The 26,256-nt window shown below is 26.4% G+C and overlaps 1 protein-coding gene across 5 annotated transcripts in view; it reads left to right on the forward strand.

Moving 5' to 3' along the window:
- The first annotated feature begins 652 nt into the window (after positions 1-652).
- LOC136978675 (DNA ligase 1-like) overlaps positions 653-26,256 on the forward strand; it is a 58,650-nt gene continuing 33,046 nt past the window's right edge. Inside the window, exon 1 of one of the 5 annotated variants that reach the window (XM_067274419.1) lies at positions 653-1,043. In XM_067274419.1, coding sequence (XP_067130520.1) covers positions 992-1,043 — 52 coding nt within the window. In that variant the 5' untranslated portion in view covers positions 653-991. Of the gene's footprint in view, positions 1,044-2,787; positions 3,551-26,256 lie in introns of those variants that run through there. The other 4 variants (XM_067274418.1, XM_067274421.1, XM_067274423.1 and 1 more) reach the window with 4 other exon arrangements.

Genomic DNA, 26,256 nt, shown 5'->3' on the forward strand with positions numbered 1-26,256 from the left:
TCGATAAAGTATTTAATAATATAGTTTTATAAATATCAAAACTATTCGTGTTAATTTTGATGCGATGTTAAATCCCAAGATAATTAAATATGACAAAATCAAAACATTGTGAAAAAGAACATAGAAGCCTACTTCCTGATAAACTAATCCAAATATGTCAGGGTCATTCTCAGTCAACATTTGTCTGAAGTTTTATCCTAAATTTAAAGAGCAACGACCGACAAAACTGCAAATTCGTCTTCTCGAATGTAGTCATTTATTAAATAAAACGTTTGCCATTCTATAAAACAAACTTATTTATAACTTTTTCCCTCTAGAAGAACGACACTGGAGATACTTTTACCGGAAGTGACGATTTTCCTCTTTCATCAATTCTAAGTAATGACTAAATGGATAGACGCGAATTTTATTATATTATCGTCACGCGTAATTTGGCTTTTGTCTTATAAATGTTTCATGATTGTTACGTAACTTGCCAATCGACTTATAAGAAATCATTTATAAATGAAAGATCGCTTTTCAATCTGATGAAGATAATAAATCTCAATGACTCGTTTTATAAATTGGCATGGCTCCAAGCAGGATGAGTTTCTAACACGTGCCACACAACCCTCCAGCATAGTAATAAGAGAGACTAACTTTTCAGTTTTTATAATGATATAATCAGGATCCAAGTACTCCGAATATGAATAATTGTTTATGAATAATCACTTCACTATGAGTAATCACTCCTTATTTCTGATGTCTTTTAAGTATCGAATTTTTACCAGATATCAAAAATATTCTTAAAATAAATACATTTTCCAATTACTGTAATTAAAAGTCGAGTTGGAGGCATTGATGTGTGCACGTGGAACAATACCGTTTTCAAAATGTCGGTTGAGCACCGTCTCCAAGCAACTTCTTTCCCTTAACTGAGCATGCGCGGTTTGTGATATTTCAAGTTGCTTGGTGTTCAGCGGCGCAGTATATTCGTTGTACTTGTGCAGTTATGGGTAACCTATTGGCCAAGTTGCGCTGGAAGAGGACCGACGGAAGACCAGGTAATTTTTTTTTATAATAATTTAATTTGCCCATTTTTATAAAAAATTGTGTAAAAAATTCCTCTCTTTTCTTCTCTTTTAAAAACTTATAACTATAATAAAAACCATCTGAAAATTATATATTCTCTACGTAAACTTTATAATCTCTCTCTATATATATATTTTTGAAACTATAGTTTAGAATAATTTTTAAAAATAATCATTTTATTTATTTTGTGAAAAGTCAAATAAACTAAATAATAAAAACAACAATAAGTCAGTTTACAAGGACATATACTTGGAAACTAATTCAAAGTGGAACGAAATAAACGACAGTCAAAACTTTTAAAACTATTAATTTAAAAAAAATAAGATAAATGTGTAATTAATTTGTATTTTAGAATAGCCAACACTTAATCATACGTAACAATATCATATTTTACTTTCTGTTCTATGTTTTATTCGTAGTTAGATTTAGTTCAAGTTTGACATTTTGTGTCTGGTAAAAAAATTGAGGCATTACATTAGACGAAGACATTCTGCAGATTGCCAGTCTGTAGTTTTTGAACGGACGTCCTATTTGAAACTTTATTTTTAAGTGAAGAGCTGCAAGTTATTTAAAACTTTGTCTGGCATATAATTTTGCAATACTGTTGTTTTGTTAGTGTATGCTATTGTGAGATTGTTAGAGACTATTGTTTCATTTTTTTCTATAATTTGTTTTAAAAAGTTTCTTTTGTTAATCTTACATAAGCATAAAATAAACAAATGTATGATGTAGCGAATGAAGGATAATTTGTTAATTATTCGAATTGTTATCATATTATTTCTTGACATTTTTTATACGCTGTCGATAGTTTATAATATCTTGTAACAATTTCTGCAATTTTTATTGACAAATAAAACATCTTTTTTCAAACAAAATGATTATTTTAAAAAAATATCTGATTTTATATAAATATCCAATTTTGGCAAAATATTCGGTCGAACACCTTTTCTGTCCATGACTGAGCATTGTTATCATCGCAAGATGACGTCAGATTAGGCAATCCCTTTTTGGCCTTGACTGAAGGGCGTGCCCGACTTGCTTTGCTTCATTTGATAGATTTTTATTGAAAAGATGACTCTGACAGTATTTTATCGTGTATAGTTTTTTCGGATGAATATATATTTTAATTCAAATATTTTATAATTTGAAAATAAAATAAATTTACAAAAGAGCTATTTGAAATCATATAAAATTCTATAAGATAGAGCGCAAAATTAGTTCAGGAGTTCATTTAAATATTAATAAACATTAAATTGATATAAACTTTTCAATCAAGGTTTTGTAGTCATTTTTAAAATAGCTTGATTTTGCTAGGCTCCTAGTAATAAACAGTGTCTTATATTTTTAAATAAAATTTGCTGTTTATGTAATGATAATAATAATAGAATTGATAGCTGTGAATGTTACTCTCCCCCAAAATAGGAATCACTACAATTACTTCATTAAACACTGGCGTGATTACCTACTATTTTCAATTCTTAAACTAATTGACTATTAAATAAAGTGACAATTAGTACAAAGGTTATTTATTTATTCAATTTTCAAAAAATCTGATTAACTTACCTTATGAAACTCATTCTAAATAAAATGCATAAACAATAATTTTATAGAAAAAGTTTTTTTTTATTGAGAAAATATCGCATAAGTAAATATTTTAATATAATAATAATAATGAGAATTTAAATCCACTTACCTTTTTAGACAGCTCATACACACATGAAGATGTGTCATATTATTCATTCATGAATAATTCTAAATTACTTTTCAGAAAATTATAATATTTCTCTTAGATTCAAATTTGATATTCGAGTTAAATATGTCGTCAAGCCAGCGTATTTCCAGTTAAACGGGTTACAACATTTTATTATTATTATTATTCCGATAAGAAGGTAAGCTTATTTGGATTAGTTCAAAAATAATTAAAAATACGACTTTAAATTCAAAGAAACTCTTTCGGTATATTTGTTACTTCTACTCAAGAATTTATAACCTGCTGTGACAGATTTAAGTGATAAGAGATAAAGAGTATAGTATATAGAGAGCAGAGCGGTATTGGGAACTAAGAGAACATCGTCTGAGTTTTTCTAATGCATAGTGTCGAGGGGGAAAAAAATTCTTAAAACATTAGTTTAAAAAGACGTCGCAGCGGATGAGAAGCTATTTCAAGCTTAGCCTAGTTTGGCATCTGGCGTAAGGATTTTCTGTTAGTAACTTTCTCTTATATACTTAACACTGACCGGAAGCATATAAATTTGACCTCAGTGACTCGTCATTCTAAGAAACGATACGAAGGATAGCATCTTGTGTTAGTTGCAAGTGTGTAGATGTTTCTTTCCGAATAATTTTTAAATACGGATAATACTTTCGTCCAGCCACATGTTACTATATCACGCCTGCGTTTTATTATATGCTCAGTTTTAAGAAACCATGGGATGTGTTGTATCTTTCTTCCAATATGGTTCTTACGATGTTAAAGAAGGTAAGATTTTTGTTGTTTTTTAATTTACTAATCGATCTCTTCTTGAAGAAAATGTTGATATTAAAAATGGATTTCTTGTAAGTAACTGTTGAAAGGAAAGGGAATCAGGTTATTTGGATTTTAAGTTGATATCGACGGTCATATGAGGCGCCCGTTAGTCTAGACGAAATAGTCAGACGCGTAAAGGTGCGGTCCAAAAATCGTTAACACGTGACTTACTACGTTCGATTAAGAGTATGAGGTTTTCCCCATACGAGGAAAATACTTTGTATTTTTTATATTTTCTAAATTGCAAACCTTACAAAGAAGAACAAAGATTGAAAGACATTATTATTAATGGAATTTTTAAGAAAGCTCTTTAAACACTTGTTAGATTTAAATTGTTTTTTTAAGAAAGACTTACATATTTATTTACTAAAAGAAATTATTTAATTTGAATAAAACATTTATCAATTATTATTAGAATTTTACTTACGAATAAAAAATATCAAATGATTATTTTGCTTGCATTGAAACCTAACTATTACATTCTACTAAAAATAATAATTTTTTTTTTATTAAACAATTTAGAGATTTCATATTTTTACTAAGTAGATTTGTCAAAATATTTAAATTTATCGATTAAATGTCACTATTAAGCATATTTTACACTTTCTATTTACTTAAGTATACATAAATTACACGTATATTAAATAAAATATCGGTTTTCATTGTGTTGAAAGCATTCCCCTCGGATATTTAATATGAGTATTTATTGGTTAACGTACAAACAGTTATTATGACTAATAACTGTTTTTTAATAACCAGTTTTTTTTCGAATAAAATGTAGAAAGTTTTGATGATCTTAAGGGCTTGTAATCAAATCAAATAAAATATAATAATAAAATAAACATTTTTTTAAAATTTATAAATCTTCTTAGTTCAATAATTTTTCTTTGAGTACATATAAATGAATAAAAATAATGTACATTTTAATGATATTTTTAATATAACACTAGATTTTAAGTAGTAAATAATAATTGTGTTTATTTAATAACATATTAAACAGTTAAACTGAAAGAATTCTGTTGAGTTATCACATCTTTTACCTCCTACATGCTCTCAGGAAATCACCGATAAAGTTACTGAAAACAACATGTGTGCTGTGACTGTGCATTGTGTAAAAAATGAAATGCGCTGAATAAATATTATATAAATATTAAGATTGCATTTTTGTATAATACATTCCTAAATTCATAAATATTGCTTAAAAAATATTTGAGTTTTCTCATAACTTTTCTTGACTTTTGTGAAATATTTAATTTTTAATTAATATACAAATTAAATGTCAATGCGATATATTTTTAGACCGATAAGAGAAAGTAAATGAAATGATAAATAACGTTAATTAAAAATTATTTTCATTTAAAAAAAATTAAAATTAGTCTTTTAATATATAAAATATTACTGAATGCGTTCGGAAGAAATAAATCATTTTGAGAGAAAAAAAAAAAAAAACAATATTCTGTCATGAATAAAACTTATTTAAGCTTTAAAATAAAATCCTAATCGATTTTTACTGTATGTCTACTATAAACTAGAAAATTAAATGATTTCTAAAATTTTATTTTATCTATTTTGATGCTGGCTGGCTTGGGAGTTTTGAACCATTTTTTATGCGTAAGTTTAGACTTTATCTATCTTTTCTTCACTTTTATCTATTGCTATTTTTAATTGTTTTACTGTCTTTTAGTTCATTTATTTATTACATAGTTACTAATTTTTCTATCAATGTTTTAACTTAATTAAAATTATAATTTTATATTAAACTTTTCTTCATATTTTCTTACAACAATATCTGTTAAAAATGAATAAAGCAATTTTCATAATTGAAAGTATTGAATACCGAGAGGCTGTACGTTATTTCAAAGTTGTTATTTTAGAACAGACATCAAAACAATGTATTTCTTTTTTTGTACAGTATGTGTTTCTATGTGTGTTACTAGAAAGAAGCCAGGTATCTTTAATGATATAATGACTACAGATGTAGATGACTTCTTTTTTAGAATTAACCCCTACAGATAACTCGAATGTTAGTTTGTTTCTAAAAATATTCAAGTTAAACATTACCCAAATAACTCATTTATCCTCTATGGTGTGTTTATCATATATTACACATACCAGTGATTTCATAATAGAATTTTAAAAATAACACATTATGTAAATAAACGGATTTTAAGAAAGATAAATCTTATAAATAGCAAGTTAATGCCCTAAATATAAAATTCCATTCTTTTTATATTAATATCAATCGTTATATATACATAACCGAGCGTTGATAATTGTAATTAGATATCTTTCTCATAAGTTGTTATATATTTTATGCAAGTAATGACCTTAGAGTGAACTTTGGCATTCTTCAAAGGTCAAATTTAAGGTCTCTGATATCTTGTTGGAGAATTTTTATACTAATAATACTTAGAAGAAAAGTTAACCGTGAAAAGGGGTGAGTCATCCAACAGCAAATAGTGTTTAATGTGTCACGGGGTACTCAAATTTGTCACGTTACTTAGTTACAAAATCTTAGATAAAATGTATTAAAGAATACGAAAATCAAGGTTAAATCACATCTTATTTATTATTTATTACGTTCATTATTGTATTGGATGTTTAGCTAATAACTGTTTTGATGATGCATTTCTAATCAATATGTAATTTAATAAAATGAAGAATAAGCGTTGTTAAACTGATTAAGCATAATAACGATTTTATATTATGACTGAAATTATATTTAAAATTCTTGTCTATGAGATAAACGAGATAAAATTGTTAGATATAATTTTACTTTTTCTTATGGATACATACTGTATTCAATATTGACAGACATAAATGTAGTATATTTACAAGTGTTGCGCAAACAGTAATTAATGTAAAACATTCCTTTGGTTGATAAACCATGAAAACTTCCTACGTTTACTACAAAGGAAGATATTCGAATTGTTAAAAAGTAGTTAATTCAGATTACGAAATTTTAAGATAAGTTTAATGTTCTAACAATAAAACTAAGAAATTACCACTATGAAGTATTTATCACTAATATTAAGATTTATATTTAAGAAAGAACTTTAAAAAATTGAAAAATCTGTCTTTTTCTGTAGATTGCATTCACAGCTGCTATTGTAATACGATAGTTGCTGGAGGGTCAATGAATCAAAAAGTTTTCTTACTGTAACAATCACTTGTTATAACACGAGGTTAAATAAGACATTGAATAAAAGTTACGAAATTTCAACGGACTCTTGTACATTAAATCGATGATATATATATATATATATATATATATATATATACATGTATATATATGTCTACGTCTGTGATGAGTACAAATTGTATAATATATTTTATTCAATATAGTATATAATAAATTAAAAAAAATAAAAAATAAAAAAAAGATTTTTATTTTAAAATTTATTAATACATAAATAGGATTTTTCATTTAGTTTTTAAGACTTATTTTTAAAAAAAATTGTTTAAAAATATTAGAGATACAATAAATTCTGTTTGATATTAAATTGTTAGCATGAATATATAAATCTTTATTTGCATATATAGACATTAAATTTTTTAGAACTTCAAAAAGAATATCGATTCGTTTAATAAACTTTTTAAAAGTAATTTAAACTTTTATAAAAATATATCAAGGGTCATCAGTCCAAGTATGGAATGTGTATTATATTTTGGAATAGTTTCAAAAAAGAACGCCATCTTGTCATCAAGTTATCAACGTATTTGAGATTATATTTTTAAACAAACTGATAAAACCTATTTTCAGTTTTCGCTTTACCTACTTATTATTTTAATCTTTCTAGTTGATTTAATATTTTATTATATCATTAAGAATCCACGTGAAAATCCACGTATTATAATTTATATAATAACATTTTATGTGGATTATAAGTTATTGAGAATATAAATGATTTTAGATGTATATAAGATTACAAATGTTAATTTTTAGGCAAATTTTTACACAGAATAATGCATACCTAGTTAAATAAAAATAGTCGAAATTATTGTAATTACTAATCCATAAATAATTAAAATTTTGTCTCAACTTCTCTCATTAATTAGTTAAAATTTTATGGACACTTAGGTTTAAATGACAAAAATATTAAGAACTGTCTATGATAAAAACGCCGGTAATACTCATTCATGAGCAAAATAAATAAGATTTATAAAAAATTTAAAAATATAACATTACTTTTACGTAAGCTGATTCAATATTTATTATTCTTACGATCACACATCCTGCTTAAAACCATAAAAAACATTCCTGAAGAGGACCTAGAAACTTCATTCCGTAAATTCTTGTAAATATTGTGTTTTGACGAAAGGCCAACTTGTAAAATATTTAAAGTTCTTACTATGTTAGTTTCAAAATTTTTTCTTCATTAACTTAATCAGATTTAAAAATTTAATGATTGTAAACCAAAGTATTTTGAGTTGTAGTCTTTCAATTGAGTGTTCTTTTATTCAGTTGGAAAAAAAAAGAAATTAAATGCTCATTTTGCACAATTTTAATCCAAAAAGTAAATAAAGTTTGTACTTTTGTAAAATAAATATAAATTAATGTTGCTCACTCAATTAGAAATAGTTCTGTTTAAGAAGTTGTGTTGTTTATATTCCCGACGGCAACGAAACTTCTTTAATTAAACCATACAATTAAAATTTCATTATAGTTATCTCATACGTAATTTTCATAAATACTAATTAGAAACTATCATTTGGTTTTAATAAGCTTACTAATGAAGTTAATGACTTTAAACAAGCATTTGTTTAAACATTATGTAAATTTAAAAAGCAAACAGTTATTATAAATCTAGACATTTGTACTATACTGTACTACGCTATATTGTTATAATAATATTTATTATAATATGTACAACAATTTAATAAGAATATAATTTCAGTTATTGTATTATTTATGGGTTTTATTAAGAGCGTGTCCTTACAAATCGCTCTTCAGGAAAATTCTGAAGATTAATCATCATGTCTACTGCATTAATTAAGACTGACTCATATTTTTATATTCTATACAAAAATAAAAACTTGTTTTATTGTATATTAAAATATTCTATTGTTGACATTATTACTTAAATTTATCTGCTATAAATCCATTAGTAATAAAAATCAATAACACAAAATCCTGTAGCACGTAGAATGTAGTTTCCTTTTCATAGCAGATGTTCAGATTATCTGAATCTTATCCGAAACATTATTAATCTTCCAATTTTAATTTTTCCCCTATTTCTGGGGTTTGAAATTTACGGAGTACTTTATGGGAGAAATTCTTCTACGGCCATATTTTACTGAATAAAATCATAATATAGCAATTTGCTACATCTGTGGACATTCTTCCACAGATTATTTTAATTGAAAAAAGCAAATAAAATGAATTCTGGATATTTATAAATAAATGCCAAATAACAGCAGTGTAATTTAGAAAGGTAATGTCGACTTCCTCTAAAGACTATGATTTTCTACAGCTTATAAGGCTATATAAAACATTAGATACAAAAACACGAATAAAAATATACGAAAAAAGAAATTAATTCTTCATCATCCTCTAATCCTAAATAGATATCGTTTATAATTATCATTATAGTTTGGCCATTATGTTTTGAATTTTAAAGGTTGTCTGTAAATATGTCAACGTCAATATCGATAATATTTACAGAATGAAATAAAATATAAAATTATTAACGAATGAAATATAGTATTTATTATTTTATATTGATGTTACGTATTTGAAGTTGGCCTATTGCATAGACTTTTACAGAAATAAAGTGTAATGAAGTTCAAGGTGACAAATTTCATCTCGTTAACGGTAATCGAAAGAATTTACATTAGGATTTTATCAAAAAACTCTATTTATAAATTAATTCAGATGTGATCTAGCAAGAATAAAATAATATAGTATTAATGACAAATGGAAATTTAACTGATTCATTATTACAGAATTACTTTTTAATTTATTATTTGAATAATAATAATAATAATTATTATTATTGAAGTAAATATTTTATTATTCACTATTTGTTTATTTGTTGTTTTATTATTCACAATTTATTTGTTTCCATTTTAGAAAATTTACAATAATGAAACAGTTAATTTAAAAATTATTTAATATACTTTCTACTATAACCATTTTACTGTTTTTTCCCCTTCAAAAAATCATTTTAATTGATATAGTGGCAAATATCCAGCTTTTATTTTAAGCTTACAAAGTTTTAAGGCTTTAGGTTCATAGCAGTGGGTGCGTAGTTCTATATTGATTTGTGCGATTTCGTGATTTAAATTTAACAAATATTCACGAGATAGTTGAATATTTCTATTTGTTTTTTTACTAAAAATATCAGATTATTATATTGGATACATAGTAATATAATGAAGATCTGGCACGTAATTCTCAAAAATTGTAAAATGTTCAATATAATTTCATTTCATTTCATTCTATTTTATATACGCGAAAGGGTTTTTGTAAAACAATAATTCGGTTCGTCGCTTTTTTTTTTTTTATTTATTTACTTCATTTCATCTAGTGTTAATTTTTTTAAATTTTGATTTAAAAAATCGAAGTTTTTATCATAACCAGTTTAAGATATTGGATTTACCAAAAAAAAAGTGTTAAAATTAATTATCCAGCTTGGATCAAATATTAAAAGCTGCTCTTCTATCTCTTTGCATGAGAATAATTTTGTGGGTAGTGCAGTGTTTCGAATTTTGGCTTTCGTTAAGTCGTCAAGGTCAAGTACCAAGACAAAAATAGAAAATGTTTAAAAAGAAATTTCTTCGTTTACGAGTTTATTATTTCAAAATTTATTATATATATATATTTTTTTTATAAATAATTCTAGACAAATTACGCCACTTTATTTAAGTTTTATTGCTAAATGCAAATTCAAAAATTCGTTTGGAATGATTCAATTGGATACGGCTACGATGCTATAGATCTAAATTATATTGAATATATTTTAAATACAAAAAAGATATATTTTTTTACTTTGACTACAATTATTTATTTATTTACAAGCAAACACTGCGTCCGTTTTGTTTACATTGCATCAATATCAGAAGAGATTTTCTTTCACTGATGTATATTTACTATATAAATTTCACTAATATCAATATATCTATAAAATTCGCGACCCAATTTATGGTTTTAAGTAGTTGTTAGAATAAGAAAATAATAAATTTTATTATTTATTGGATATATTTAGGCAAAAAGGCTTATAGAAAAATTAATATTAAAGTATGGTTAAAATGTTTACAAATTACTCAAGTTTGGACGAATAAAACAGACTGGATAAAATAATCTGGAAGCTTATTTGACATAAAAGGAATAAAAATTCACTAGATGTATAATTGTGTATATAAAATTGAAAACAAAACTAAGGAAAAACATTTTTCTTAAGATAAAGAATTCATTGCTTTATATCAGTTTAATGAAAATTCAGTATTAAAAAAATCAAACATTAAATTTAAAAAATAATTTTTATAATAAGTTACAAAAAAATTAGAATAGCAAAATTGATATTGATTTTATTCATAATTTTATGAATAACATTGAAATTTCTGAGTTATGAATCCAAAAAATTCAAAACAAAACAGAAATTTTGTTGTTACCAAAGCATTACAAAACATATCATTCCATTGTTTTATCAAGAATAATGAAATTTCTGCGTACTATTGCAGGAAGTTTTCAGGAATTCTAGAATTAAGAATATTTTTTCTATTTGCGGAAGAAGCATTTAGATAAAATTTAGAGTTCATTAATATAAAATAATGGATTGTGAAGAACAATGTCATTTTCCTCTTTCATAATAGACGTATGATATGAGGCAAGGAGAAAAAAAATAGACATAATATGTATTATGCAAATTACTTTTATTTAAAATGCCATTTAGATTTTCATAATAAAATAATTATTTGAAAACTTTTAAAATAAATTTAACAACGTTAGAATACAATAATGTTTATCATTATTAGAGTCCTTGAATCACAATATACCAATGCACAGATTATATCATTAAAGAATAATTTTAAATATGAGTATCTCATAACACATAAATTAAAATATAAATATTCTATAAATTTGGAATAAAAATAACTATAAAATTTATAAGAAAAATATTCATAAAATTTTCAATCAAACACACTGTAAATATTTGCTAAAGACTCCAAAGATCTTTCCTTATAAATTTAGAACGCTTTTTATGTTGTTAATTTATTTTGCATTAAATTCTTTAAATTTTTAAAAATATATTTACGTTTCGTTTAATATATAGCATACATCTGAAAAGTTAATTTTTGCTTCATATAAATTAAATATATAAAATTGCATAAAAGATAACATATTTCCTCTATTAATAAATGAAATTTAATACTGTATAATAAGACAAATTTCAGTAGATAGATTGCTTGCTTCAAATCTTTTAAAATTAATTAATTAAATGTAAACTGATAATTGTTTTTATATATTATTCACGAATATTATATTTACGTATAGAGTTTAAAATTTATAACCAAAGTCATTTAATGGATTTTTTTTTAATTTGATGGTGCCATTTTTTACTTCTTTATAAGTAAATATTAATTACATTAAATTACTTTGGTTTTATAAATATTAAATATATAAACTTATAAAATTTATAAATATTTATAATATTTATAAATTTAACTTATATCAACAAAATGTTGATATAAGTTAAATTTATGATTTAAATAAGAGCAAATAAGAATTATTATTAACATAACTTTACATTTAAATTACTTTAAAGTGTTATCGAATTTTACATATAAATGATAATTTTTTCTAACATTTTAGCAACGAAGTATTTTTAAAAATTATTATTTTTTAATATTTATTTACATTATTAAAATTACAATATTCTTATTTTCATACCTGCTTGTTTCAATTGCAAACAGTAAAAAGACATGATTATTTATATCATTTATACTCTGTATCCACCTTATACTAATTTCTATAATATATATATATATATATATACTTAGATTAATAAATTTATAATAAAACTAAATTATTGTGTGACTTTACAGTAGAAATTTATTGATATTTAATGAACTAAAAAAATAATTAACTATATATTCTTAGAACTAACACTAGGTTTTTTAAATAATTAATTTTATAAATAGAATTTTATAAAGCTGAAATATATTAAAAATGTGGAAGCCGTATAAATTCTTATTAACATTTAGTCTCTGAACAGATCAATAATTTATTTTTTTTTTAGATTAATTTTATGAAAAGTTTTTTGTTTTTTACACATTACAGAATGCATGTTAATGATATAATTTTTCAAGATAGAAATTTATTATAATTAAAAAATCTGAATTTATTTTATATATTAAGTTAGTAAAACTATCAAAAGCGATAGAAAACGAGATAAAATTTTTACATATGCTCTGTTTATATTTAAAATAAAATGGATGAAATTCTCAGAATGATATGCTCTGATATACCATGTTGTTTTCATAATTTTTTTCAATATTATATTGTCAGATTTTTTTTTCTTACAAAATCTGCAAATATAAATTCAAAAACTGAAAATTTTTTGTGTGTTTAAAATAAATATTATTTTTATTTTTACTAATTTTTTTTTCATATACTTTGCTGCATTTTTATGCTGTTTACAGTTCCATAAAAATCTTAAAATATTTTTCATTTTCCAGGAAATTACTTCCTGTTTCAGGTGATCTAGATTTCACTGGCATATATAATCGAATTAAATCATGTTACATAACTGATTTTCTATTAATAAATTAATTTTATTTTAATAATTTTTATTAATAATAAAAGTTTATTATGCAGTTTATAAGGAAAATCTAGTCTGTCGATATGATTAATTAAAGCTACTGTTTAATGTTTGCAGTTGATCTAAAACTATTAAAATAATAATAAACATGAAACTAGCTTCTTTCACTCATTATTTCGTTTAGTTTAAATAACTTAATATTCAGTTATTTATATCATACGAATATTATCCATAATTGTCGATATGAACTGCTTTATTTAAATCAACTTACTAATTGAATATGTTATGGAAATTAAAAGAAATTAAAAGAAATAAATTTAAACAAAATAATAAAACATTAAATTCTTTTTAATACATTAAAAAAAGTATTTGATGATATGAAATTTTCCCAATGGATTGAAAAATTAATCTTGATAAAAGTACTGTACACAATAGCTTACACGCGTAAATATTCTAATAATTCATTTAGTAGCAATTATTTCGATGATTTAAAAAGAATACATCACTGAATCATCGAGGAAAAAATTCTTATAAGCATAAATTTGTAATAATTTCTGATATATACTTTGAAATTAAAATATATTCAAATTGGATTTAAAGCAGATTGTAAGTTGAATTGCTGCATACTTATTGTTACTTATAAATTATATATATATATATATATATATGTTTAGTAGGCCTATATAATCAGTTTCGTTTTAAGGTTTAATATGAATGCTGTAATAAAAATTGGGAACTTGAAAATAATCGATGCAAATTATTTTAGAATGAATTAAATTAGATATAAATGAAATTCATTTTGAATAATAAACATTTTCTTCATGAGAAATTAGTTACTTAATTCTTTCATATTTCTTCTATCAATTGTTGTCGATGAAATCTACAAATCTCTCCAATTTCTCTGTTTACAGTCTGGTTAGAATGTACTTCTGACGGCGAATTCTTTCATTTTCTATATACCAGGTAGGCGTTCACTCAAAGCATTCGTTTCTTTCACTAGGTCTTTTATTTTTCTTTTCTGTTCAAATCTAAGTCCATATGACCAGAGTTTCAGTACCTTTCCGACAATTTTCTCTCCGCTTCAGATCTTTTCAAGACATCGTTCTTTGAATTTTCTACATTCTTTATCTCTCTTCTATAATTTCGTGTCGGTCACTTTGTCAATTGTATTCACAAACTTGCAAGAAAACAAATATTCACAAATCTACTATTATTTTTTTATTCGTTTTATTATATTTGCTTAAACATTTAAAATAAGAGTGAAAAATATATTAATATATTTCGCTATTCTTACTATTATTATGCAACTTTATTCCTTATTCTATAATTCTAATTTATATCTTACTTATCATTTAATTTTCATGTACACTTTACAGTTGCTCTGTTAACATTATCTCTTTCATTTAGTAACCTAACCAGTCTGCTAATTAATTTATTATTTGTATATGTCAGTCTTACTTTATTGCGTATCCAGAAGTTCTATCATTCTCGTCCAAAGAAAACATGTCTTATTCATTAAGTGAAAAACTTGATTATCGATTTATATTGAAAAGGTCATTTATTTTATTTCTATAAATATTAAAATTCTGTAATTAGACGTTTATGCTTTGCCTAATCTTTTCGTATTTTTAACTAGAGTGAAATGTAAGTGATATTATCATACAAAAACATTGAAATTTATTACAGTGTTTTTATACGCTAATATAATTAAACTGTTGTTTAAATAATAAACAACAAAGAAAAGAATATTAACTGAGTTTTTCTATATAGTCTGTTAAATATCAAAATCTGATGTTCTATTTATAGTTTTGGCAATGTATTAAAAAGTGTAAAACTGTACTCATTCATTGAAAGGAATATGTAGTTTTGAATGTTAGAAGGTCAAATATCACCCAATATTAATTAAATTTGGCCAAATACTTGATGCAGTAAATGTTAAGATAGTTAAGTTACCATTTTTTTTGTGTAAAATAATAGATATAAAAATAATTTAGTTATGTAAAATTAGGTTTTTGTTTTATTTAACAATACACAAAACTGAACTTTATATAAGCCTATATAGTTCTGTCATCCACTTTTTTTTCTTTCAATGTAAGATTTTTCCATCGAATTTAATTTTTTAAAGTCATTTAAAACGTCTTGCATCATCAGCATGTTATCAGAAATATTACATCTACGTCTATGTTTTGAAAACTGGAATCCTTATCTCAAAGAGCTATTTATTACTTATTTTACAGCTTTGGATCTGTATCTTAGAAATGAACATTGCAAGGTTTCCAAAATCTGTATTACAATCTTTTCATTCATGATTTATTTCAAATATCGAAGTTTAATGGAACATTTTTATGTAGAGTATACTTAAAAATGCGAAATTTTGACATAAAAAAAGAAAAAGAATTCTCTGTTACAGTATCTAGTTTCATTCAGCAAGATATTCAAATTTTTTTTTTTTTTTTTTTTTTATAATTTGCATCTGTTTGTTTATTTCCCTGTTCAGAAAAGTATCAAAATATACTTGTTCATCAGAAGATACAATGTTTGATAACTTATCTTAGTTGAGATATCAAACATCTAATGAAAATTAGATTTAACTAAATAAAATCGCCGCACAATGGCACACAATTTTATAATAGAACAGGCACATCACTCAGGCTCACAATTTTATAATAGAAACAAACCTCAATGGAAATTATATCCAAGACTTAAGGCAATCACTCGTATTTTGATAGTTTCGGAGAAACGTGCAACGTCAGCTACCAATTATAAATAGTGGTGATGAATAAATCCCTTATTGTAGAGTTCCAGTAGTTGGTTAATTCGTGATTCGATGGCGTTTCGAAAATTTCACTTTAGGCAAACTTTTTTGTAGTCGAACTCCAATATGCGTCGGTCAGATGGCAGCGTCGTAAGCTCATAATCTACTATTTAAATCCCATTTAGATTCATAATTTATCAGACGTAATTCAGAAGAGGACTTCGTTTCCTATCATTCAGGCAGCTGGCCAACACCATTGAGTATCTGGCCTGCCAGGAATAAAAAAAAAATAAAAATAAAAAAATTGACGTAAACGGTACAATTTGTAGTGATCTGATGCTTCAAGTAAACAAATTAATCAACCAACTAAAGTGAAGTTCATTTAAATTCTGAATAAGTTATGTAACGTTTGTAATGTATAAGAACTGATTCTTGACGACAGTTTTGAAAGCATATTTAAGATATTCGTCTTTTCTCTTTCTATAACACTGAATACAATTCTTCTCCGTTATTTCCAGCTGTTGGAGACTAATAAAGAATACTATACTTCATTTTTCTATTATTAAAAACTGTCTCAAACTCTGATTTTGGCGCAGAAAAGCCATATCCAAATTTATCTCACTTTGTTAATATATTATTTCTTTATTTGTTTATTTCTTATTGAAAAAATTAAATAGTTCTTTCTCTATTTTTTTATTTTATTTTTCAAAAATTTACATAAGCAAACTGCATAAAAGAGCCTTCTCGCAAAATACAAAATAATATAAAAAAAGATATGAGATACAGTAAATCTAAATTTGAAACGTTAACAAAACAATAAAATTATTAAGTATAAAAGAATGTACACAATTTGTTTTTAATTTCTGAAATTTAAATACAGAAATTCATAATTATATAATCCCATTCGTGCTTTTAGTCCGTTTAGATCTTTTTTAATATAAAAGTATATTCACATTTAGGAAATGCAATTTATATAAAATGTCGTATCACTCTATTATTTTAAACATTTTATTTTATCATTAAGGATTTAAAAACCAAATATTTAGTTGTTTATTTCAGTTGCTTTTCATTATTTATTTATTAATTTATTTTTTGTCTTCAATACTTTGAAAGAAATTTTTCTGAAGCCATTAAGTGCTATTAAATAAAAAATTTTCCTGAGACTGTTACTAACATTATTTTTTTTAGTGTAACCTCATATTTATTAAAGACTTCCATTCGTAAGTCTATTTTAGTTGTTTTATGCAAATAATAAATAAATAAATAAATAAATAAATTAGAGTTTATGAAACATTTTCTAAAATTACTGTATTTTATTACTAAATTTTACGTACAGAAACAGATAACAAAACAGATCAAAATTATATATAGTTTTGCCCCCACAATGGTGTTCTCATAGTAATATGTAAATTACTAAAATGGATATTATGATTTTAAAATAAAAATAACTGTATTAATTAATTTTTAATTTAATTGCAGAAATTTTACGCTATTGATTGATATTTACAGTATATTTCTAACATATTTGAATTTAAGGTTGATATTTTGCTGTTTTATGCTAGAAAAATTATTTCAAGCATTTTAACACATTAAATTAATGGTTAGAATTATTCGTTTTATTATATTGTTATATTGCACTTAATTATTTGCGTCAACTTTCTCATTTTTACAACGGTATTCTCTATATATACAACTCTAACATTGTAGTTATCTAACAAAGTATGCGTCGATTTAAACTGCATATTATCATTTTTAGTATTTTATATTTTAAATATCTGATAGTTAAAATATAATGTTAATTCAAAGTTATCGTATAGAGGCCGTTTATTGATTACGCTCAGTTTTGAGTCACTTTTGACTTCCTCTCTTCCTGTTGTGTACAGTGATGTACTTTTGGCAGACTCCGCCTCTTTAATTACGTATACAATAATTCACAGACTTCCTGACATTAGAGAAATAACTTAGAAAAGTTCTGCGAATATTTTTTAACAGATAGTTTATATACATGACTAGTAATTAGGCCTACAAGAACAACTTCGTATGCTACTAATATCACTAAAACAGTCCACGTAGACAATGTGTGTAATGCCTAGTAAAGCGGCTTTAATACAACTGGATAAGCAAGCCAATGACTTAGTCGATTTCGAATGAACAGGTTATGTCATTGGCTTGCTTATCTAGGCAACGCGCCTAATGCCTCGACTTCCTCCCTCCTCAATACACAAAATGAACTTTTCGCGACTTCGCCATCTAAAACTGTACATGTAATTTATGGAAGGCCCAGTAGATAATTAGGGTGATATCTTTGAATCAAGAATCTAATATTGTAAATTGTTTTACATTGATTTTGATGTAGGCTTACTTATACAATAATAAAAATAGAAATAAAAATTTTCAAATATTTCATACCAGGCGTTCTAAAAAGTTTTCCTTATGTCTGATGTGTGAATCATAAAATTAGTACATTATAAGGAATTATAGGATTAGAAAGTATTATACATATTAAACACAATTGCATTTTTCTAATACTTCAAATCAGTGCTTTCCAACCAGTGTTACTTGACACACCTTGAAATGTCACCATCTGTGGTAGGGGTATCGCGGATTTTTAATTTAAATGTTAAATACTGAAAGTCTACATTGTATGGTACAAAACTGTACTATATAAAATGTAAATAGAATTTCATTATAATATAGATTCTTAAAATTCATATAATAACACGGAAAGATTATCAAATCGACTGGTCAGTTTAAGCATTATTGTAGAGAATTACAGGCTTTTGCCATCTGTTGAATACATAGGATAAATCTAAATCGTTCAATAATCATTTTTTCCTTTTGTATTTGCTATGATTAATGGCGTATTATAATTTCCATAATTTCGCTTTTTAAAAAGTAGATCGTTAAACTATAATAACTTTGAGTGAGAGTGAAATCATTACGACTTACAGGTAAGTTTATTTTTACTTTCTCAGTTTCAATAGAAAATTTTTAACTAAAATAAAACAAAACGTTATTAAAATTATTTAAATTTTTATTTGTCGAGATTTAAATTTTATAATTGTGTATTGGATGACTGTAATTAAAGTATCTTATGGAGAAATATTTAGCAGTCCAAATGCAACTAAATCTGATATAGTGATATTTCAAGACATGCAGAAGATATTTCCGTACAAAATTAATATCGAAACTCTCCTGCACGATACTTTTGGTGCTGCAAGCAACGAAAATGCAGTTTCCTTTGCATAAGCGCACGTGTTGCAGCCATGTTCTGGGTATAAAAGTGACCACAACTATTGAATACCATTCTTATTAGGTACGATAGCCATCATCTTTCCGGAATGCGCATTTCTTGCAAAGCTGACAACGGAAATGCCGCGGCTGCACTTCAGAATTTTGTCGTCGTAAAAGTTTACGCCAAGGACCATTGAATCCGCAAGTTCTCAGTAAAATAATCATTCGATTCGAGAAAACTGGAAATTGAGAGTTCAACGAGGTCTAAGTCTGTCACTACATCAGTTTTTGCAGATGTTACTAGAGTTGATGTTGAATAGTCAATGAATGATGTTGCAGGCTCCGGTAGGTACAATGTTACAGCAATTGAGTGTACCTTATGGTACAGTGTGGAGGGCACTGAGAAAGTTGGTGCATCGTTATCCGTATAAGATCAGCCACGAGGAGCTGTTGTTTGCCGCCCGACAGGGAAAGCTGACTGACCTTTGCATTGATCTTCCTTGCCAGAATGAAAGTTAATGGAAGATGTTATAGAGTGAAGCACATTTTCAGCTCATTGAAACAGTAAACATCATAAATGTCGCATTTAGATAACGGAAAATCCTCGTGTTTTCCAGCAAATTCCACTTCAGTTATCTAAAGTTATAGTGTGGTGAAGATTTACAGCAACATTTATCTTTATCTTAATTTTCAAAGAAGTTAGTCCCAATGGGCCTGTGACTTACTCTGTGACGGCCCAGAGATACTAAGAGATGCTCAACGCTTTTGTCGTACCCCAACAGTAACAGCGTTAATGTATATCAAATATTCTCATGCAAGATGGAACACCTCCACATATTGGACACTGCATACTGCGACATTTTACTAATAACAAAGGGATTAAGCCTGTGCTGGCCACCTCGTTCTCCGGATCTTAATTCGTTGTTTTTCGCTTACGAGGACACTGAAAAAGCGCGGCGTGTCGAAGAAATGTTGAAAATTTGACCGCCTTGATAGATAGTATCTCATTACATGTGAGAAGCATCACATAGGATCAATTACGATAAGCCATTAAATACACTATTCATCACCTTCAGATTTTACACATTCAAAATGGAGACGACTACATTGAGCAGTATTTCCTGCATTTCTAAGGTCTCTGTACAGCAAGTGAGTGTCTTGTACAATAAAACGTGTGTTGATTGCAGCACCAAAAATGCTGTGAGTAGTGAGTTTTGGGACTACTATTTCTGTATGGAAATGTCTTCTACATATCCTGAAACTTACTATAGTAGATTTTGTTACATGTGGACAACTAAATATATCTCTAGACAACATTGAATAGGAATACTTTAATTACAATCATTAAAATTAAAAAACACATTCAAGAAAATTGCCTTTTTTCACTAAAATTAATTTCTTTTCTCTTTCTTTAGTTAGTAAATCTTACCTTGGACAAATGTATAATTTATAAAAGATAAATTGAAACTGAAAATGCAGGAGAATATTTAGTAAATGGATCCGTTTCTATCATTATTTGTTACAGAAGACAGGCATTTAGAAGAATACATTTGTCACAGCAGATATAAATAATTTTATGGAAGGAAAACTAATAGATAAAATGGTGAAGAATAAGGACAATCCGTATTGTAATTTAAGTAATTAAGCCTAATACTCGAACACAGGCATGCTGTTTGCGTGCAATAACTAGGTTTATAATATGCTGAATCCATACACGTTGACTTGTTTTCTATTTCAATATTGTTCTGAAAAAAGGAAACATACATTGTACAGTAACATTGAATGGTACGAAACACTTATAATTTGTCTTCTTTCGAATTCAGGCTGTTGTCAAAGTTGTAATCATACACTTTGCATAGGCGAAAACTACTGATCATGTACCCAAAATCATTGTTAATCAGAAACGTTTTAATCTGCAAATAAATGCCCACGTTCCCTTACTTCTTTCGATAATTCAAGTCTAAAATTTGAAGGGTCGAATAGATTATTAAATCAAAATATGACAACAGTGAGCTATTAAAGCAGAATGATTGAAGATTCATCATGCGGATGCATTAGTACGTTTATAACTAGTATTTTGTTCATCACGGATTAAAAATATAATTCGGTAAGCATGGAAAAAATATATTTATGATATACTTAACCCACTTGACTCCTTTTAAAATGTGCTGGATATCTTTTACTGCACTAATGGCTTTGTTGAAAATTGTGATGAATTTGGATTTCAAAATGTTCGACACCAACTCAACAAACATCTGAAAAGGTCGCAGGACGAGGAGTTTAAAAAATGAGATTAAAAAAAAACAGCACAATTGAAAGACGTATCCAGATATGTCAGAAAATATCGACTTTTATCAATTGTTATTGTATATACAACTTATTAAAGATGATGATTTAATGTAATGGAAAGATTGTGCTGTAGATAATTTCCACCAACAAATCAGAAACGGATGTATTCCAGTAATTACTAAAGGATAAAAATGGTTTATATACATTTGTACTAAATCAAAATGAGAAGATTGTTTTATTCACCGAGAAATGTTGGTTTTAGAATCTATTCCACAAGATTTTAAATACATGATAGATTACAAAAATGACAGCTATTATAAAGATCCGGCCATAAAACTTGCAAATAGGTGTTCAAATCTGTTAAAAAAAAAGCTTTGATGTTATTTATAAAAACCTCATTATTCATCCGAAAACATATGTTGGCTTTCATAATACAGTATGTATAGCACAAGTTTCTCATTAAAACTCATTCAAAAAATGAGGTCTAACAACTTAAGTAATTAATGTATTTCATTAAAATAAAAAATAAAAGTTTCAGACATTTTATTTATTGTAAATTAATCTTTATTTTTTATGTATTTCTTTTTAAACGTAGGTCGAAACATTTAACATTCCATATCACGTGAGCGAAAAGTTGGAAAGCACTGCATTAAGTGAATGCACGCCTGTCATCAAAGTTTTCTGTTATCTAGTAATTTGATTATAAGCTATTTATATAAAATCATTTATAATTATCTACAAAAATACGGTACATGATTTTTATACCATTTATCGAGATTTTCGTAATAACATTCGCGCAAGAAAATCGTGTAATCTCATTGATGATAAATCGTAATGTCGAATATACTGAAAACAAGTTAATTTGTCTTTGACGATAGTTTTAGTAATCATTCATTTATCGTCAATAATGAATCATTTTCAAGAACCATTTAGAAATATAAAAAAATAGCAGGTATTTGATGCCACAGGATTCATGAAAATAATTAAATATATAATTTTAACTTTTGCGAGATTAATTGGCATCAGTGCTTTTAAAATAAACGTTCATCAAATTAGAGTTATTTTTCTAAAATAATATTATTTAACTCCTAATCAGTTAGGTTTAGTTGCAAATTTTTCCACAAAATTGTTATCTCATTTCTGAATTGTAAGAGAAGATAAGTTATGATCTCAGTTCGATAACTAAACAATTGATTAACTAATTTCTCAATGGAATACTCAGTTTAATCACTTTTCTCTTATCATTTTTCCCCAATCAAGCTCATTCTACTAATTCGTTGCAGGTTATTATACAATTAAATAGAAAAGTTATTAAGTCTGAAGATTTAAACGTAGAATTACTAAGCCAATATAAATGATTCTAAATAGAAATATATATATAAAGGATTATTTTAAAATTATACTGCAGCTCTTTCTTTGGATTCGCCATTGGTTGATATTATAATATAAATATATACGGTTGTGTATACGATCAGTTATATTTTTATGGAGAGTAGACCTACTGGTTTAGCCTGTTGTTTGTATTTGTATTTTCTAGAGCCTAAATTAATACTAATATTGATCAACTTTAGTAAAATGTGAACGAGCAATTACTTATTGTATGTCACAATGCCGGGCTGTAATTTTTAATCTAAAATATAGTATATGCTTTCCACGTCAAATTAGCTTATCCCTGCATCAAACTTTTCCTTTAACAATAGAGTGGTACCGGTCATCTATTAAATCCTTTCAGGGAAAGATTTGAATTGAAATAACGTGACTTCCAATTTGCTTCAGCAGTTTGTATATATAGTTAATCGGGACCTCCTGCCTCTAAGCTTTCCATATATGATCTCGATTTTCATCTATTTAACTCCGTTCTCGAGATTAAGGAAAAGACGGACGGACGGAAGACAGTGGGGAATTTATAGGTCTACAATTTTTCAAATTGCAGCTCAACAATATTCAAAGTAGAAAAAAAAAATAGTAGCAAGAGTGGAAATGATGACATATTTGAAACTTATGAATATAAACAAAATGGTTAAAGGGTTACATTTTAATGAAAAGTTCAATAAATGGTTAAAGGGTTACATTTTAATGAAAAAGTTCAATAACTCTTGATGACTTATACATATAAATTTTTACTTGTTGATGAATTAGGCTAATAGGCATTTACTGCTAGTCCGTATAATATCTCTATACTTATTTATAACAATACACAATATACGTACTAAAAACAAAACTATTGTATAATTCTGTTGTAAAAATATTTTTAGTATTACAATTAAAAGATGGATTATGTAACAAAATGTGCCTTTATAATAACTTTATTATTCTGGAGAGAATTTTATAGATGTTATTCAAATAAAATAATACAATCTTTGGTTACAAAATAAAATTTTAAAGGTAAAATATTCTTTACAAAAAAATAATGTAACATAATGCGTTCAGAATAAAACAAAAAGAAATTTCATTAAAAAGTTTTATTCTATAAAAATATTAATATGAACGGATTTGTTCACGTTAATAGTATTTTAACTGCTGATTTTTAATAGCAATAAGTTTAAAAGATAAATTGATCTACTTTCAATAATATATATCTAAATTTTATATGTAATTTTTAAGTATTTATTAAGTTACATATAAAGATTGTCTGAAAACTCTCACATCAAGGTGAAAATAAGAGATTGAGGGCAATCACAATCATATAGAGTATAATCTGCAATCATAGAATATATATCACGTGAAATATTAATATAATGTTAATAAACATATTCAGACATGAATATGTTTGATGGGAAATAATAAAACGTATTCTCTGTACATTACCATAAATGTCTTTCATCGGAAATCTTCGTGATTCACTTCAAATTTAATATAATTCTAAAAGACGAAATTGAAAAACATTAACGATGACACGAATTAATTTATTCTATAAATGTCTTACTAGATTTGTTTAATCAACCTAATTAACAATATGACAAAAGAAAAAGGTCATATTTGATCCATATAGTTTGTTGACGATAGGCCAGTAAGTAAATCAGGAATCTCGATTTATGGCGGTTTGAATTGATTTTAAAATGTTTCATAATCTTTATTTTCCTTAAAACCTTTCGAAACTTCTGTACAGCGCTTTCATTACCAAAAAAGTGTCATTCTCGAGCAAACCTGCAACATTAATGACAAAGCCACATTTCATCATGAATGTTCATTCTCTATATATTGTTACGTGATACCGTTAACACTTAGCTATCAAGTTTAAGAAGTGTGAGTATTTATGTCGAATCTGCGCTAAATTGTAGCAGTTTACTGCATACATTAATGTTGTATCGAAAAATTTCTGTAAATTTTAAATCGTTAAAATTATTGGAGTTTGACAACGTTAGGAGTGTGATGATGCGACCGGGTTGCTGGAAAGTCATTTTTCAGTCTATCACAAATGAGGAACTAAGGGTAACCTACATAAATTATAATTCGGATCAATAGTTCATCATGGTTTACTTGAATCAGTCATGACTCCGAAACAGCATCAATAAGAACAGAGTCCGTTTTATGGTGTATTAAAAAAAATGATCGCAGGCAATTCTGGCCAAGATTGAGAGCAAAGCTTTGGAGCTGGAGCTAGTCAGTCTTCTACTTTTTTTTTTATTGTGCTGAAGCCCGAAGTCAAATGTTCTTTAAAAAGTTCTAGGCTTCAGCTCCAGATTTTTGTTTTTTTGGCTCAAGTGTTAATTTCTTCAGCCATTCCCTAGAAAGTTTTGAGCTTTTCACTTTGCAAACATTTAAAAACTTTTCTATTTCTTGAATTTAACCAAGAGTTTTCTAACACCTTGCATTTGTGTCATACTACCAATAACGTATTCCTGACACAAATCCGTGGCCGATAATAGCGAGGTTGAGGCCGAAGTTTTCAACGCGAAAACGTGTACGTCGGACGTTCAGCGCCGCTTTCCTGTAAGCCTAGAAGTTTGACAATGGTGTTTGGAAAGTCAGTGGAATCATGCTCGACATTCCAAAAGCCATTACCAAACTTCTAGGCTTACAGGAAAGCGGAGCTGAACGTCCGACGTACACGTTTTCGCGTTGAAAACTTTAGCCTCAACCTCGCTAATATCATAATATGGATAATATTTTAGTAGCTTTTAAATACTGTAATAATTAAATTGCTACAACGTTAATTTTGTTTATACGTTAAGTACTGTTATAACCTTTCTAATATAAGCTGAAATTATACTTACTACAATGTCAGACTCTTCTGTGATAAAGTGGGGAATTTCGTTTTTGTTTTTTTTTTTTGTGTTTTCTTTTTTCTTTCTATTGCCTATTTTTATAAGTAGCCTCGCCCTAGCAGGAAATATGAATAAATTAATGTAATGCAGATCTGTTTTACAGAAATGTTTGATTTTAATATCGGGGATGGCAGATCATGTGTGACATCAGCAAGGGGATATCTATAAAATGTGATAGGGAGGATGTAGGCAGACAAAAAGAACATAAAAATGACATCATATTTGATTGACCCTTTTTCTGCATCACTGAGTTTTAATTGAAACGGAGCTATTTTACTAAAAATCAAGTTATTGTTTCTATATTACTACTGTTTTCTGTAGAAGAGGGCTCGTCAAGCAATCAAACAT

This window comes from Centruroides vittatus, unplaced genomic scaffold, assembly GCF_030686945.1.
Source record: "Centruroides vittatus isolate TY-2023 unplaced genomic scaffold, ASM3068694v2 contig_549, whole genome shotgun sequence".
Lineage (NCBI taxonomy): Eukaryota > Metazoa > Arthropoda > Arachnida > Scorpiones > Buthidae > Centruroides > Centruroides vittatus.